General features: G+C 49.7%; 1 protein-coding gene across 1 annotated transcript; it reads right to left on the bottom strand.

Moving 5' to 3' along the window:
* Positions 1-217: 217 nt before the first annotated feature.
* On the bottom strand, positions 218-12,055 carry CAT (catalase). Its single transcript, XM_078856431.1, has 13 exons — positions 11,757-12,055; positions 9,797-9,968; positions 8,439-8,549; positions 7,216-7,346; positions 6,096-6,200; positions 5,794-5,919; positions 5,073-5,264; positions 4,040-4,192; positions 3,764-3,902; positions 3,036-3,166; positions 2,410-2,517; positions 1,974-2,057; positions 218-984 (listed from the first exon to the last, which is right to left on the bottom strand). Exons 1-13 carry the CDS (start codon positions 11,820-11,822, stop codon positions 931-933), a joined length of 1,572 nt encoding a protein of 523 aa, XP_078712557.1. The 5' UTR covers positions 11,823-12,055; the 3' UTR covers positions 218-930.
* Between the last annotated feature and the right edge of the window lie 2,557 nt (positions 12,056-14,612).

Genomic DNA, 14,612 nt, shown 5'->3' with positions numbered 1-14,612 from the left:
GCGCCCTGGTGCAGTTGCAGAACCTGCACACTTCATAGCTACACCACCACTCCATGTATTATAACTTGGACTGGGTGCAGCCAGGCTGTAAATTGTCATATCCGTGTTTCTCACTTGAAAAAATAAAATAAATACATTTTCTTGGCCATTTAAAAATGAACCAAAAATATGGTGTTTTGTATCTCAAGGCAGAAACATGTAAATTGAGGCCAAACAACCATCTGCAGTTTCATAAATCTGTTTAATTATTTAAGTACAAACAGATGACCATCAAAATCGGTTATCATAATGCACACAATTAGTTTGTTAACATGATCATACATGAAAGGCATATTGGAAGGATGGCAGCAACACGCAGTACCCTCTAGTCGAGGCTGCCGTCTGACAAGTGTTGCCCTTTGGTGTGTTGTTATTGTTAATGAGAAACACATCAAGAACAGGCTACGGACAAATTTCACGTGAAATTTTTATTCTCATGCCACCTCAAAAGATCAGTTCAATTCTAACTCTGCATTGCAGTGCAAATTTAGATTATGCATGTGGCATCTCTTTGTCAAACTGGTAATGAACAAAGCTGCCCTTTCCTAGGCTAAGAACATGCAGTGGCAGCACGACGCCTTGAAGGCAGAGGTTTTTATGATTCTTCACGAGTCAGTCTTCCTCATCACAGTAATCATAGCAAAAATCTACAGCAACTCTTCCTAGCTCTCCTCATGTGGACGGAAGCGATATGGAATCTACATTCTGGCCAAAACAATAGTTTGAAGGCCACATCAATCAAAATTGATTTGAGAAAAGTAAATCTCAGTCACAACTTGAAAGCTCGATTGGTACGATTTGTTTATGTGCCAAGAGCTACTTCCTGTGGTCATCTTGGCCCAAGCGGAGGCCCTGCTGGGGCCTTGCGGGGTACCAGGAAGTGCAGACCGCTCACAGGTTGGCCTTCTCATCAGAGCCGTGCTGGGTGTACGTGTGCACCGCATTCTGGAAACACAATTACAAGTGATGGAACATTACTTCATTATCATCATCATGATCAGCAGTATCCCTGGTTAATCCACTGCTGGATGAAAGCCTAACCAAGCCGCTGAGAAAGATAAAAAGTACAGTACCACGTATACAATGGTGCGTGTATGGTGTGGTTAGGTATAGTACTCTCCATATAACGCAACCTGGATTTAACACGCAGGCTTTCGCGACAAATATGATTCCTAAATGATATTTGGTTCAGATCGTGTGCCGTTCACCCTCCACCCAATTAAATACATCTGTCACAGGAACAAACGTGCCAATTAGCTTCAGCACCACCGGTATGCTGTCGACCAGAACACCCCATGTAACATTACAAAAATTGGCTACAAATTGTTAAACCCAAGTTGACAATAAGTAACAAGTTAAAAAGAACGTTACAGAGGAGTTACTGCCTGATGAAAAAAAAAACACGGAACTGGAAATTCGATTCCTCCACTGTCCTGCAACCAACACGGCTGTTGCCGAGCTACGATCCTCTGAAAACAGTGGCACGCACAGGAGGGGGGGGGGGTAGACGGAGACTGCTCTACCACGTGGCACTGTCGTTGCACCCATGTGCTCTCGGGGGCGGTGGAGGCTGCGGAGTTTATTTTATTATTCAGCCAACTTGGTGTGGCGACATAATAGGGCCTGCCCATTGGGTTTTTACTGTATATCATAATTTTTTTACATGACACATTTTGTAGGACGCAATCACAGGCAAAGGGAAGGAGAAAGTTCCTTGAGCCCTCGAACAGGCGCAGAGAGCCTGCAGCACAGATGGCTGGGATGAGGGAATTCCAGACAACGGGCGGCTACCAGAGAAGGCATGACCCTCCCCCACTGAGCAGAGGTTGGGGTGACCAGGCAGCGATGCCTTCAGGTCGCAACATCTCCAGGTGAATGACGTCATGCGATAAAAGTGTCTTAAGTGACCGGGTTCCCCAGGCGAGTTCGCGTACCGAGGAGGAGCGAGCGTTGTGCTGGTTCAGCAGGGCCTTGACGCGGGCGCCCAGCTCCGAATGTGCCAGGGTCAGCTGCTTCACCTGGAAGTGCACGGGGTCACGTACCACGCAGCGGGTGAGGGTCCGTCACGGCCAACGAACAACGCCGTACAAAACAGCCTTCATCGTGAGATTTTCGCTCAATATGTGCATCGACATTGGCACACGCTCGTGCCAACATGTCCACCCTGTACAATATGCACCGCGTGGCAGCTCCCTCAGTGCAGCATGTGAACAGAATCTAACAATGCCACCCGAGTATCTCAAACTGCTGCACCACAGCTGCATGCGAAACAAACACGCTTAAGCAGATTAATTTCAAATGCATTTGTGTGTATGTGCGTGTGGATGCGTATACACGTGTGTGCAGGTGTAGGTGCGTTCGTGTGTATACCATGCGCTCCTGGATGAACTTCTGAGCCTCCTTGAGATTGCCAGCGATGTTCTGCACGAGCCGCGTGCGTTCAACCTCGCTCAGCACGGAGCCATAAAACGTGTTCACCTGCGCAGGGCGCACACGCACGGAGGCACAATGCACACACACACAGTCGAACCAGCGCACCCCGTAACCAACGCTCCACACACGAGCAGCTGTTGAGATGCTAGTGTGTGTGTGCGTGCGTGTACAGGTTTCCCTTGCCTTGTGCGGTAAGATTCGTTCCAAAAAAAGGGCGCACAAAGCCAAACCGCACGAGACAGCTGTCTGCCAAGTAGTGCATACAGTACACACAATGTCCCACGTCCGACCGCATATCCACATACGAGTGAATTCAAACCGCATATAGCAAATTTCGGGTAGAAATTGGTTATCCACATGTGCACAAATTTGCGCAAACCAAACCCACATAAAGCAAGGGCAACCGGTACATTGTTTTGTGTGTGGATGCACATACAGAGGATTTTTTATTATTATTTGTGTGTGTGTGTTCAAGTTATGAATGTGCTGACCAAAGTGTGTGCACCGGCGGCACCCTTGGTGCCTTGGCTTGCGAGGTTACGTGTGCCCACGGGGTGGCCCACCTGCGAGTAGTTGTCGTCGTCGGCAGAGTTGTAGCGTTGCACATCGGCACTGACGGCGAATTTGTGCTCGTGCAGGTGTGGCTGTTGCTCAGGAGCGCTGAAGCTGTTTGGGTAGTAGTTGGGTGCACCGGCTGTAAGCAAACGCAAGACAAAAATTGACATTTACTCGTCCGTTCAGGCAGCTGCAGCAACGTTCTGCTTGGCAGAATAATCGCTCTCCCGAATCACTTTCGGGTTGTGCCACGCGTTGTTCGGCACGGTGTCCGACGTGTCGCTCCAACTGCTGTAAAACTCGCTGCACGTGGAGCAGAGCGTCAGACAACCGGAAGACACAAGGCTACGCAGCAGCACGACTGCAAAAGCCTACGCGGTCTGTTAAGACAGTGCCCGTAATGGGGAGATTGGCAGACGTGAAACCCAGGGTCTACCTCGTATCATTCTCCGCTGATTATTTCTGCTCAATTCTCCCTGCGTGGCAATGGTGATGACACTGTATCAAGCCCAGACTTTGTTTGCTAGTGATATGCGTGACATGAATGGTGGTGCCTAGGTCACTTGGGACGCTACACAATGAGTAACCCTTGCCATCATATTAAAGGGGGGGGGGGGGGGGGGGCACGAACAGAGAGGTACACATGCATACACAAAAACATTAGACCCGTGTAATATATTTGATGTTATAAAACATACAAAGAACACAAAGCTGCATCAGCAGACAGGCAACGCACCCTGGTTGTCGAACATGCACATGGGACCGTCACGCTGGTAGTTTCGGACATGGGCACGGAACGGGCAGTTCACCGGCAGGTGCAGGTAGTTGGCACCCAGACGGTGCCGGTGTGTATCCGGGTATGCGAACAGCCTTCCCTGAATGTGCGCACACACACACACGCGCACCGACACAGGTAAATTCACCCAAAACGATGCTGTGCGTTGTCGTCGTAGTTAATGATAACATCAGCGGTTATAGGATGGGTAGAGGAGGGGGGCAGAGATGGCGAGACCTGCAGCATCTTGTCTGGGCTGGGCTCGATGCCCGGAGGCATGTTGGACGGGTCAAATGCAATCTGCTCGACTTCAGCAAAGTAGTCGGTGGGGTTGCGGTTGAGCTCCAGGCGACCCACCGGGATCAGGGGGAACTCCCCGTGCGGCCACACCTGAGCACACGGGGCACACACGGGGCACACATGGGGCACACACCAGAGGTCGCAAACGGGTTTTGATTCCTTACCCATACCCGTACCCGGCCCCGCCGCACCAGGGTCGCAAACGGGTACCCGTACCCGTACCCGGCCGTACCCTACCCGTACCCGGCCGGGTACGGGTAGGGTACGGGTATCGGGTATCGGGTACCTGATTGCGACCTCTGGGATGAAGCCATGTTGCAGGCGCGGGTGGGTTGATTCTAGGAACTTGAATTGTGAGAAGAGACAAGACGTTGGGAAATGAGTGACAAACAGTTACTCACCAGTGACTCACGGTCTACCCGTACCCGGCCGCACCAGGGTCGCAAACGGGTACCCGTACCCGGCCGGGTATGGGTAGCCGGGTATCTGGTAGGGTACGGGTATCGGGTACCCGGTTGCGACCTCTGGCACACACAGATCCCTCTCGCGATCAGGACTATGGCACAAGTCTTAACAGGAGTTACCCACGGCATATGAAACGGCACGTGAGATGTTAACGTTTGAAGTGTTTGATGTCGTGCATGTTTTTATAAGATGTGGGAATATATATTTATTTTATATACAAATACACTTTTCTAAGTGCATGGTGGTGTATGTATGTATAATCTATATTTAAATTATTTTGCACCGTACGTAGTCAACCGCGCTAATCAGAGGTGCGGGGGTAGGACAACAAACTAAACACAAAAAGCAGTTGAGCAAAGTGGTGGTAGCTAGCTGCACGTTTAATGTTTAGCGAGAGGTGAACGCTCTTGATGACATGCCAACACAAACGTAAATCTTATCGGACGAAAGACAGTGACTGGACAAAAAAAGCAGCCTGGAGCACCTGCGGGATCGACAGAGGTACCTTGGTGAGGTCAAACGGGTTCCAGCGATGGACCTCGGCCTCCGCAAAGGTCATGATCTGCACGTAGAGCGTCCACGTGGGGAAGTTGCCATCGGCGATCGCCCGGTAGAGATCACGGATGCTGTAGTCGGGGTCAGTACCAGACAACCGCTCGGCCACCTCCACCGGTACGTTACGGATTCCTTGGTCAGTCTGCAGCATGGGGACATGTGCTCAATTAATAAACTAGACAAACAAAAACTATGAACTATTTTTTTTTTACCAGGCAAGGCCCACTGAGCCAGAGAGCTCTTTTTCAGAAACCGCCTGGCCACAAATGACCGCTCAACGAAGTGGCTTATTACGTGGAAATGTATAGCAGCAGCCAAATGCTCTAAACGCATGTTTCTAAATGTGGAGGGGAAAACCGAAGGAATTAAAGGAAATCCATGCGACCACGGGTACACATGCAAACTCAAAATATACAAACATCATCAGGGTCAGGATCGAACTCATGACTTCCTGTATACCAGGCAAGGCAGATAATATCTCACCACCGGAGTGCCCTAATAAGCAAGCAGCAGTTTCTGCAAGTCTCTACGCACCTTCCATGCTGTACTCCTACCCCCAGGTCCCAGACACAAGCATTATCTTGCCAAGAAATCCCCTCTGAATTGAGATGTGCATCTCCAGAGGCTATGCAGAATAGAGATCACTAATGGACCCTACGCTCGCAACTCACCTTGTAGTGGAACTTGCAGTAGACGGCCTCACCAGCAGCATTCACCATCTTGAAGGTGTGGGAGCCGTAGCCGTTCATGTGTCTGTAGCCGTCGGGGATCCCGCGGTCGCTGAACAGGATGCACATCTGGTTCGGAGACAGAGATGAGCTGCAGATTTAGAAATGTACAAATTACAATATTGAAGGTAAATGTAAAATATATCCCCGTCTCATTGCACCAAGAGTCACGAGGCTGGTTTTGTGGCCTCTGTTAGTCCGGCTTGGGAGGGTGAGGAGGGTGGGAGGGTAGGAGCATGACTCACGTGGTGCAGGGACTCGGGGCGGAGAGAGAAGAAGTCCCAGAACATGTCTGGGTCCTTCAGGTGGGTCTGGGGGTTCCTCTTCTGGGTGTGGATGAAAGATGGGAACTGCACACACAGCCACAATGCCGGTCAAAAAAAAGTGTTACTTGCTCCCAATAAGGCCAACAATTTGCACATAAACATCACTCGACACAATGCTACGCACATATATGCTGTGAGGTTCACATATTTATAGACACCAACACTAAACGATTCATCATCAGTAAGGTTCAGCTGTGCTCTAGACAAGCAATATGATTTGACAGCTTGTGTTAATTTACCACATACGGAGTGTGCTGTATACTATTGGATACTTGGAATTACACTGAGAGCCAGAATAGGCAACCATAAGGGTCAGGGAATGAACATAAATTAGATATCAAACATAAGTGGCCTCATGGTGGAACAACTCTTGAAGGGATGCTGGCCAGTGAATGAGACTGACGATGGAATGACAGCGAAGGAGGACAAGGCGCACGAGATGACGACCACCACGGAAGATGAAAAGACGAGATCAGTTCATGTAGAGATGAAATGCGGTATCGCAGGAGCATGGGAAAAGCAACGGCTTGGAAGGTCTTCATCCAACCGTGGATAGACAATGGCAGCTGCTGGTGATGAGTATAGCAAGTGTATCCCAAAGACCGGTAAATATTGGTGTCACCGCTCAAAAAGTGCACACACAGCACACAAAAAAACAGCCAGGAGATAACGAGGTCAGTGACTGAAAGGTGTAAGCGCTGAGGTCGAGGCCGCAGTGAACAAACACAAGGTAGCCACACGAGCATATAGACAGAGCAAATATGATTAGGCAAGCAAATACCGAAATAGGGGCAAACAGTGAGAATGTTTTAAAATAATTAACATTCAAGCATAACCTTGTGTGACGCTACATTCACGTGTCAATACAAAAGATCCCTAAGTAGTAAAGACGTCGACAAAATGCCACAAGCAAAATACCGTGCACACGTTTCTAAATGTGTGAACAGACCCATGACAAGAAAATCACACGTGAAGGATTGGGGGGGGGTAAGTTTACGTGGCAAGGAAGAGTCAAGAGGCTACGAATTTAACCACGAACCAGTATCGGGTCGCGGATGAAAAAGATTGGCACGTTGTTCCCAACGAGGTCCCAGTTCCCGTCCTCCGTGTAGAACTTCACAGGAAACCCCCGTGGATCCCGCACGGTATCCGCAGAGCCAGACTCCCCACCTGCTCGCCCGCAATGTACGCAAGCACACGTCACAGCGTCCACGTGCACACACCATCTTAAACGTTGTATTCGTTCCCGGGCCATGCCACGGTTGTTGTTCTCTCTTCACTCTGCGGCCGTCTGGAATGCTCTTACTTCCGATATGAGGAACCCACTGGAACTATGCACGTTTAAATCTCAATTGAAAACTCATTTCTTCAGAACATCTTTTTGTGTTTAATTTGATGTCCTTCCCCTGCACCTCCGATTATCACGGTTGGCTACGTACGGTGCAAAAAAAGTTCTAAATACATACATACTTTCCAATATTTCCCTGCCCCCACTCCCTGTGATGTAATTGTTTTGAAGTCTCTTGAGAGGCAATTGCATTTCGACACTATATTCGAATATATAATTGTTACTCAGATAGCCGGGTTCGTAGCAAAGTGCGCTAACCACAAAACCACCGCTCCACCCTCATTTAGACGCTACATCAATTTGAATTGTTTTTGAAGTGCATATCTTACAGTGGATATTTATTACACGTTATGATAATGACCATTATCAGAGCTCAAAGTTGTGTTATTAAAATTATGCTTGTGCACCGACAACTGCTTTCGGAGCATTTGAATGACTCCAATACCAAGATGTACAGGCCATACAGCACAAGAGGGCAGACAGGGACACACCTAAACGAGGTCACGTACACACTCGTGCGCTAAAATGAAAGTGCACACAAGGAGGGCAACACTCGGCAATAAACTTATACAGCTCTAACACAAATATCACACAGGCACACCCACACGTTCAAACAGAAAAACACACCAGTAACTGATGCGGCCAAAAATAAATCACGCAACACAAGTACACGGTAAAATGCGCACACGCACACACATTAAGAATTAAACAATAATTGCAAATTCATCTAAACTCGTCCAGACATGTGGCAACACATACAACTGATGCAGATGCATATGCTTGAAACAAATATACCCGAGTGCAAATGACAAAAACAGGTGTGTTGGCTTTCATGCATGTGGCAATACGTATTCTTGTTTGAGTTTATGAGAGCGAGTGCAAGGGTCAGTGTTCAGTGTTTGTGTGCAACCCACCGACGGTGGAGAAGCGCACAGCTATGGGTGTGCGCTTGCCAACGTGCTCAAACACCTTGGCCTTGCAGAAGTTGGTGATATCATGCGTTACCTCAAAGAAGCCAAATGCACCTGCAGGAGCACAAAGACACACATCCATCGTGAGCAGTTTTAGATGGGGAAATTTCAAATTTTGATTGCGATATTGACCCATATTATTGAAATCTTACAGATGGAACAGATGTCACAGGTATTGCTAGATAGTGTCTTGCCAGTGCAGCCAGGTTAAGCTGGAGATGTTCTTCCCAGCATGCAATGGGGTTCCTGGATTTCCTTTCCAGCAGGGGCTGCTCCAAGTAATGGTTCACCTCTGACTGCACCGCTGATATCCGTTCATATGCCATGGGACGTTGATTCTGCAGTATCAAAACAGCCCATTATGTCATCAGCTGGCTCTGCTAACAAGTGGCTATTGAGATAATGTTGGCTCCTATTGTGTTGAGTCTGGAGCTACCGTCTCGACTTCATGTGGCCTGGTTTTCTCTTCAACACCTCCAGGCAACATCATTGAACCGAGGATCGAGAAGTGTTGGCTTGCCTAGCACGCCCATCTCCTAAACTCTTCCAGCAGAGCTCACACAGGTTGTCAGGAGGATCCTGGAGGCAGCCTTTCTGGCCTGTCCATAGCACAGCTCCTATAATTGCATGCTTTTACATTACATACGAGGGATAACACAGCAGCTGGATGTTGCATATGTTTGGTCACTCAACACCTTTGTGATAATATAAAATGGTCTCCAAAAGCGGCAATATTCGAGTCGCAGACATTTTTTGTTCATGTCAAGCAACCAGGTAGTGACCTCAGAAACTCAACCTGTTGTTCCACCATCACGTACATGGCGGTCTCCCGACATGTGAAAAACAGCTTTATAGCTCATCGGATTTAGTATAAATACAGATTCCGATTCTGAGTGTCGGTACAGCAATATAATTTCTCTGCTGCATTTACACCGTTCTCGAAACATTTCACAACAGCAATGCATTTGCCAAAAAACAGGGCATGCGATTTAGATACATAAAGGTCTCTACAATTTTGACACTGGCATCAGTTACAATGAACGGCACCTTGTTGGAAGATATCAAAAGCAAATGGCATTGCCCACAAGGACTTGACGATAGTCTGCCACGTTCCTCTCTATCACGCGGTCACATATATCTTACAATATATCACAGTACCCTCGTATCGTGGCAAAGTTGTAACCACCCGCCTGGGCAACATCCACCAAACCAAAGCGGGTGGCTCGCAATACACGACAGAGACACCACTGCTGCAAACAGTACCTCTGTCGCACGCACGGGGAAAGGCGCGCGTGCTGTACCTGCACCCTTGGCGTGCACCACGCGCTCGGGAATGCGCTCGCGGTCAAAGTGCGCCATCTCGTCCGTGAACACGGTGTCCTGCACCAGCAGAGGCCCACGAGGGCCCGCCGTCTGAACATTCAGCTTGTCCGAAATGGGGTTCCCTGCGCCCGTCGTCAGGACATCAGGGGGCTGTCGGGACAACAAAAATGGGCAAAGCTGAATCATAAGAAGAATTATGTCTTCACAGTTTGTCAATTCAGTTTTGGATGGCAGCCTTCCCCATGATGTGCGGGTCAGGAGGTTATTTACCACGCTTCACCAGACTGTTCAATTCGGATTTGTGAAGGTGCGGAGGGAGCATGGACAATGGAGCAGAGCACAGAACAGCAATTTGGCTGCAATCATCTGCTGTCCACAACAAGGTAGCCCTGCAGCAGCCTATACTGTAAACAAGTTTACTTTTAATCTAGGAAAGCCTCACTCAGACACAGTCTGAATTAAAGCTGCTTATCGAAGGGCATGAATTCAGTGGGCACAAGAATGGACCTCCCCTTTAGTCGACCTCTGCTGGCAATACATGTATTGAATGTGCAATTCGTCTGTCGGTTAGGACATGCTATATTGCGAAAAAGTTATAGGCCAAGGGCCAAATTTTACAAATCAGCATTTTTCTGCAACTTTTATGGAGCAATCTGGTTTTGCATGCATATCAAAGCGATATCACCGTATAAACCTATCGTATTGTTCGCCCCGTGTTTCTATCTGCGCATTATGTAAATTATAGTGCCGGATTAAGCTAGTGCGGGGCCTGTAGCATATGTTATAAAGGGGCCTTAAATAACAAAAAAACACAAATATTAAAACACAAACTTTTAACTTGCACAGTAAAATAATAGTTTTTTATCTGCTATACAGACAGATAATACGACAAATCGCTAACCTTAAACACCCAGTCGTTCATAAAAGTTGAAGGCGGTATAATACTATAGTAATCGAGGAAGTGCAGAATCACTGAACCGGAATTGATAGCTTGAAAGCATTCAGCGCGGGGGCCTTGGAAGTGCGGGGCCCGTAGCATGTGTAGCTACTTGTGCTACTGGGATAATCCGGCCGTCCAAAAGCCAGACAAAGCTGCCCGCCGCATTCGACGAACGAGGGGGCCACGTTACTGCCAACTAGACAAAAGGCCGTGGTGGTGGTGGTGGTTGTGGGGGGCAATGCGCCAACGCCGATGGTCTAATAATTAAAACAGGGGGGGAGAGAGACTGGAGCGCGGTGACCTGGACAACAGCAACACGCAGCAATGTCCCACTCCGCAGCAGCGATACATCAACAGCTGCATTCACTGTGCAGTAGTATCAGCAGCAGCAGCAGCAAGCCAGCAAAACCTAACAGTGGCTTTTACACGACAACGCGTTGTTAGAGGTGGAAACAACCACGCCTCCGTGGCTTCTGGCTGTCCCTCAAACGTGCAACATTTATGGAGCAATAGCTGCAGCAGCAGTGTGAGCAGCTGTAACAATGTCATTAGAAGTTGCAGCAGGAACAGCTGTAACAATGTAATTAGAAGTTGCAGCAGTGAGCAGCAGTAACAATGTCATTAGAAGTTGCAGCAGTGAGCTACTGTAACAATGTCATTAGAAGTTGCAGCAGTGAGCTAGTGTAACAATGTCATTAGAGGTTGCAGCTGTAACAATGTACACTAATTAGAGGTTGCAGCAGTAACAATGCAATTAGAGGTTGCAGCAAGAGCTGTAACAATGTAATTAGAGGTTGCAGCAGGAGTGTGATCAACTTCAACAATGTAATTAAAGGGTTGCAGCTGTAACAATGTACAGTAATTAGAGGTTGCAGCAGCAGCTACTGTAAGGGGCAGCGGCACTAAAAACCTCCTCATCACCATCATGAAGATGATGATAGAACAAGAGGAGGAGGAGAGTGGGGAGGGGGTAATGGCAGCGGCTGAGGGTGTCTCACCGCGCCCTTGCGCGCGTCCTTCCACAGCTGCATCTGGTCCCGGGCCTTGTCCCTCGAATGCTCCATCACGGCTCGTACACCCCTCGGAGTCGACGACACCGATGGTAAGATGCTGCTGGTGTTGCTGTTGTAGGCTGGTGCAAGTGGCAGCAGCAGCAGGAGGAGGATGAGGCTGTCGTCTCGCTGCCAGTGAGGACTGCGCCACGAGGGGAGACCGCGGGGAAACAAATAGGGCGGGAGGGAGAGCGACGACGACGACAGCTGCTGCCACCACGTCACGTGCCGCCCCCGGGCTGCCACTCGACTACTCCACCCCGCCCCCTCACGTCACCCCCCCCCACCACACCCCCTCACCCCCCCTCACCTCACTCTCACACCCCCCCCCTCACCACACCCCCTCACCCCCCCTCACTCTCACTCTCACACCCCCCCCCCTCACCACACCCCCTCACCCCCCCCTCACTCTCACCCCCCCCTCACCACACCCCCTCACCCCCCCTCACTCTCACTCTCACACCCCCCCCCCCTCACCACACCCGCTCACCCCCCCTCACTCTCACTCTCCCCCCCTCTCTCACTCTCACCTCACACACTCCCCTCTCACTCCCCCCTCACCTCCCCCTCACGTCACTCTCACACCCCCCCCCCTCACCACACCCCCTCACCCCCCCTCACCACACTCTCACTCCCCCTCTCTCACTCTCACACTCCCCTCTCACTCCCCCCTCACCACACTCTCACTCCCCCTCTCTCACACTCCCCTCTCACTCCCCCCTCACCACACTCTCACTCCCCCTCACCACACCCTCACACTCCCCTCTCACTCCCCCCTCACCACACTCTCACTCCCCCTCTCTCACTCTCACACTCCCCTCTCACTCCCCCCTCACCACACTCTCACTCCCCCTCTCTCACACTCCCCTCTCACTCCCCCCTCACCACACTCTCACTCCCCCTCACCACACCCTCACACTCCCCTCTCACTCCCCCCTCACCACACTCTCACTCCCCCTCTCTCACTCTCACACTCCCCTCTCACTCCCCCCTCACCACACTCTCACTCCCCCTCACCACACCCTCACACTCCCCTCTCACTCCCCCCTCACCACACTCTCACATTCACCCCATAACCACACTCCACCTTTATACCTCACTCTCACACTCCACCCTCTCACACTCCACCCTCACGTCACTCTCACTCTCCCCTCTTACCTCACACTCCACTCTCACCACACTCTCACACTCCCCTCTCACTCCCCCCTCACCACACTCTCACACTCCCCCCTCACCACACTCTCACACTCCCCCCTCACCACACTCTCACACTCCCCTCTCACCACACTCTCACATTCCCCCTCACCACACTCTCACACTCCCCTCTCACCACACTCTCACATTCCCCTCTCACCTCACTCGCACACTCCCCTCTTATCTCGCTCTCCCCCCTCACCTCACTCTCACACTCTCCCCTCTCACAATCCCTCCCCTCTCACCACACTCTCACACACTCCCCTCTCACCACACTCTCACACTCTCCCCTCTCACAACACTCTCACACTCCCCTCTCACACTCCCCTCTCACACTCCCCTCTCAACTCACTCTCACACTCCCCTCAATCTCACACTCCCCTCACTCTCACACTCCCCTCACTCTCACACTCCCCTCACTCTCACACTCCACTCTCAACTCACTCCCCTCACTCTCACACTCCACTCTCACCACACTCTCACACTCCCCTCTCACTCACAATAATTAGCCAAAGGGACCATGGGGGTCAAACCAGTGGCCGCTTGGCCAAACGCATACGTTACGCAACCCTAAGGTAAATCTTCCCTTAGTTTACATTTATTGTTGATTCGGAACAGACAAAAACGTAATACAATGTAGTAATCTTTATCCCAGTGATCTTCACAAACAATTTATATACTGTACGTGTGATACGATGGCTAATGGGTCTGGAGCTTTGTAGATCTCCAGTTAACAAAAATACGGCAAAAAATACCAAATTGTCATGCAATAAAGTTTTTTTTTGTTTTAAACCCTTCTCCAACCATGAGGAGATTGAGTCACAGGGCATTGCCCGGCCTTGCCTTCAACGACCCTGTTGTGTATTTATTTAGTGTTGATGGAAAAGCAGCAAGTCACTCTCGGGTCCCAATCGTCATCCACCAATGAACTCAACGTCTGTGCAGTGTATATCTGAATCAGCTGAAGCCTCCTGTAAACCAAGTGCCGTCTGTGTGGCCCCCCCCCCCACTCTTAATCCCTCCCCTTTCCCCGCCCCCTGTGAAAACAGACGCTGCAACGTGCACCTTCGAGGCGTTCATGTAGAGCCTCTTCCTCACCGCAGTACCATCTTTCCAGACACCTAGGTCACGTTTTCCAATCCCTTGCTATACTTTTCCCTCTTATTTCCTCATAGAGTCAAGTTATATCCCCGCTTACCATGGTGTGCCATAGGTAAAAAGTTTTTCAAACTATCATGAACACAATACTGAAATGCTGCAGGGTTTTCTTTTCCCGAGTGTAAAGACTCATTGACTTCATCATGAAACTAAAGTATATAAACAAATAGTACAATGTTCCCACTTGGATGAAATACAATTGTGTATCACGCACACTTGTTTGCAATTCCCTTGGTGGCTTCATAGCGATGGCCTACGAGCATTTCTTATCTTAACCCAATTTTAACAATCTTCTCCGTTCATGGACTTTTTTTTAGATAATTCTGTGGACTTCGATCCCCCATTCTGTTTTTTGACTACGTGCAGATGCCAGCAACTTGGCTATCAGCCGAGCTCATCCTGACCACGCAGCTCAAGCCGTCAACCGAGGCACAAAGTCTAACCGCAGCA

The sequence above is a fragment of the Lampetra fluviatilis genome, chromosome 5 (genome assembly GCF_964198595.1).
Source record: "Lampetra fluviatilis chromosome 5, kcLamFluv1.1, whole genome shotgun sequence".
Classification (NCBI taxonomy): Eukaryota; Metazoa; Chordata; class Hyperoartia; order Petromyzontiformes; family Petromyzontidae; genus Lampetra; species Lampetra fluviatilis.
This window is presented reverse-complemented; position numbering and strand designations above follow the sequence as displayed.

Bases quoted from the DNA above. Each gene is read 5' to 3' on its own strand.
- CAT (XM_078856431.1), bottom strand. From the start codon at position 11,822: ATGGAGCATTCGAGGGACAAGGCCCGGGACCAGATGCAGCTGTGGAAG. The intron at 7,347-8,438 runs GTGGGTTGCACA...GCGGGCGAGCAG, and splicing joins TGTGCGCTTCTCCACCGTCG to GTGGGGAGTCTGGCTCTGCG. The intron at 985-1,973 runs GTACGCGAACTC...TTGTGTTTCCAG, and splicing joins ACAACGCTCGCTCCTCCTCG to AATGCGGTGCACACGTACAC.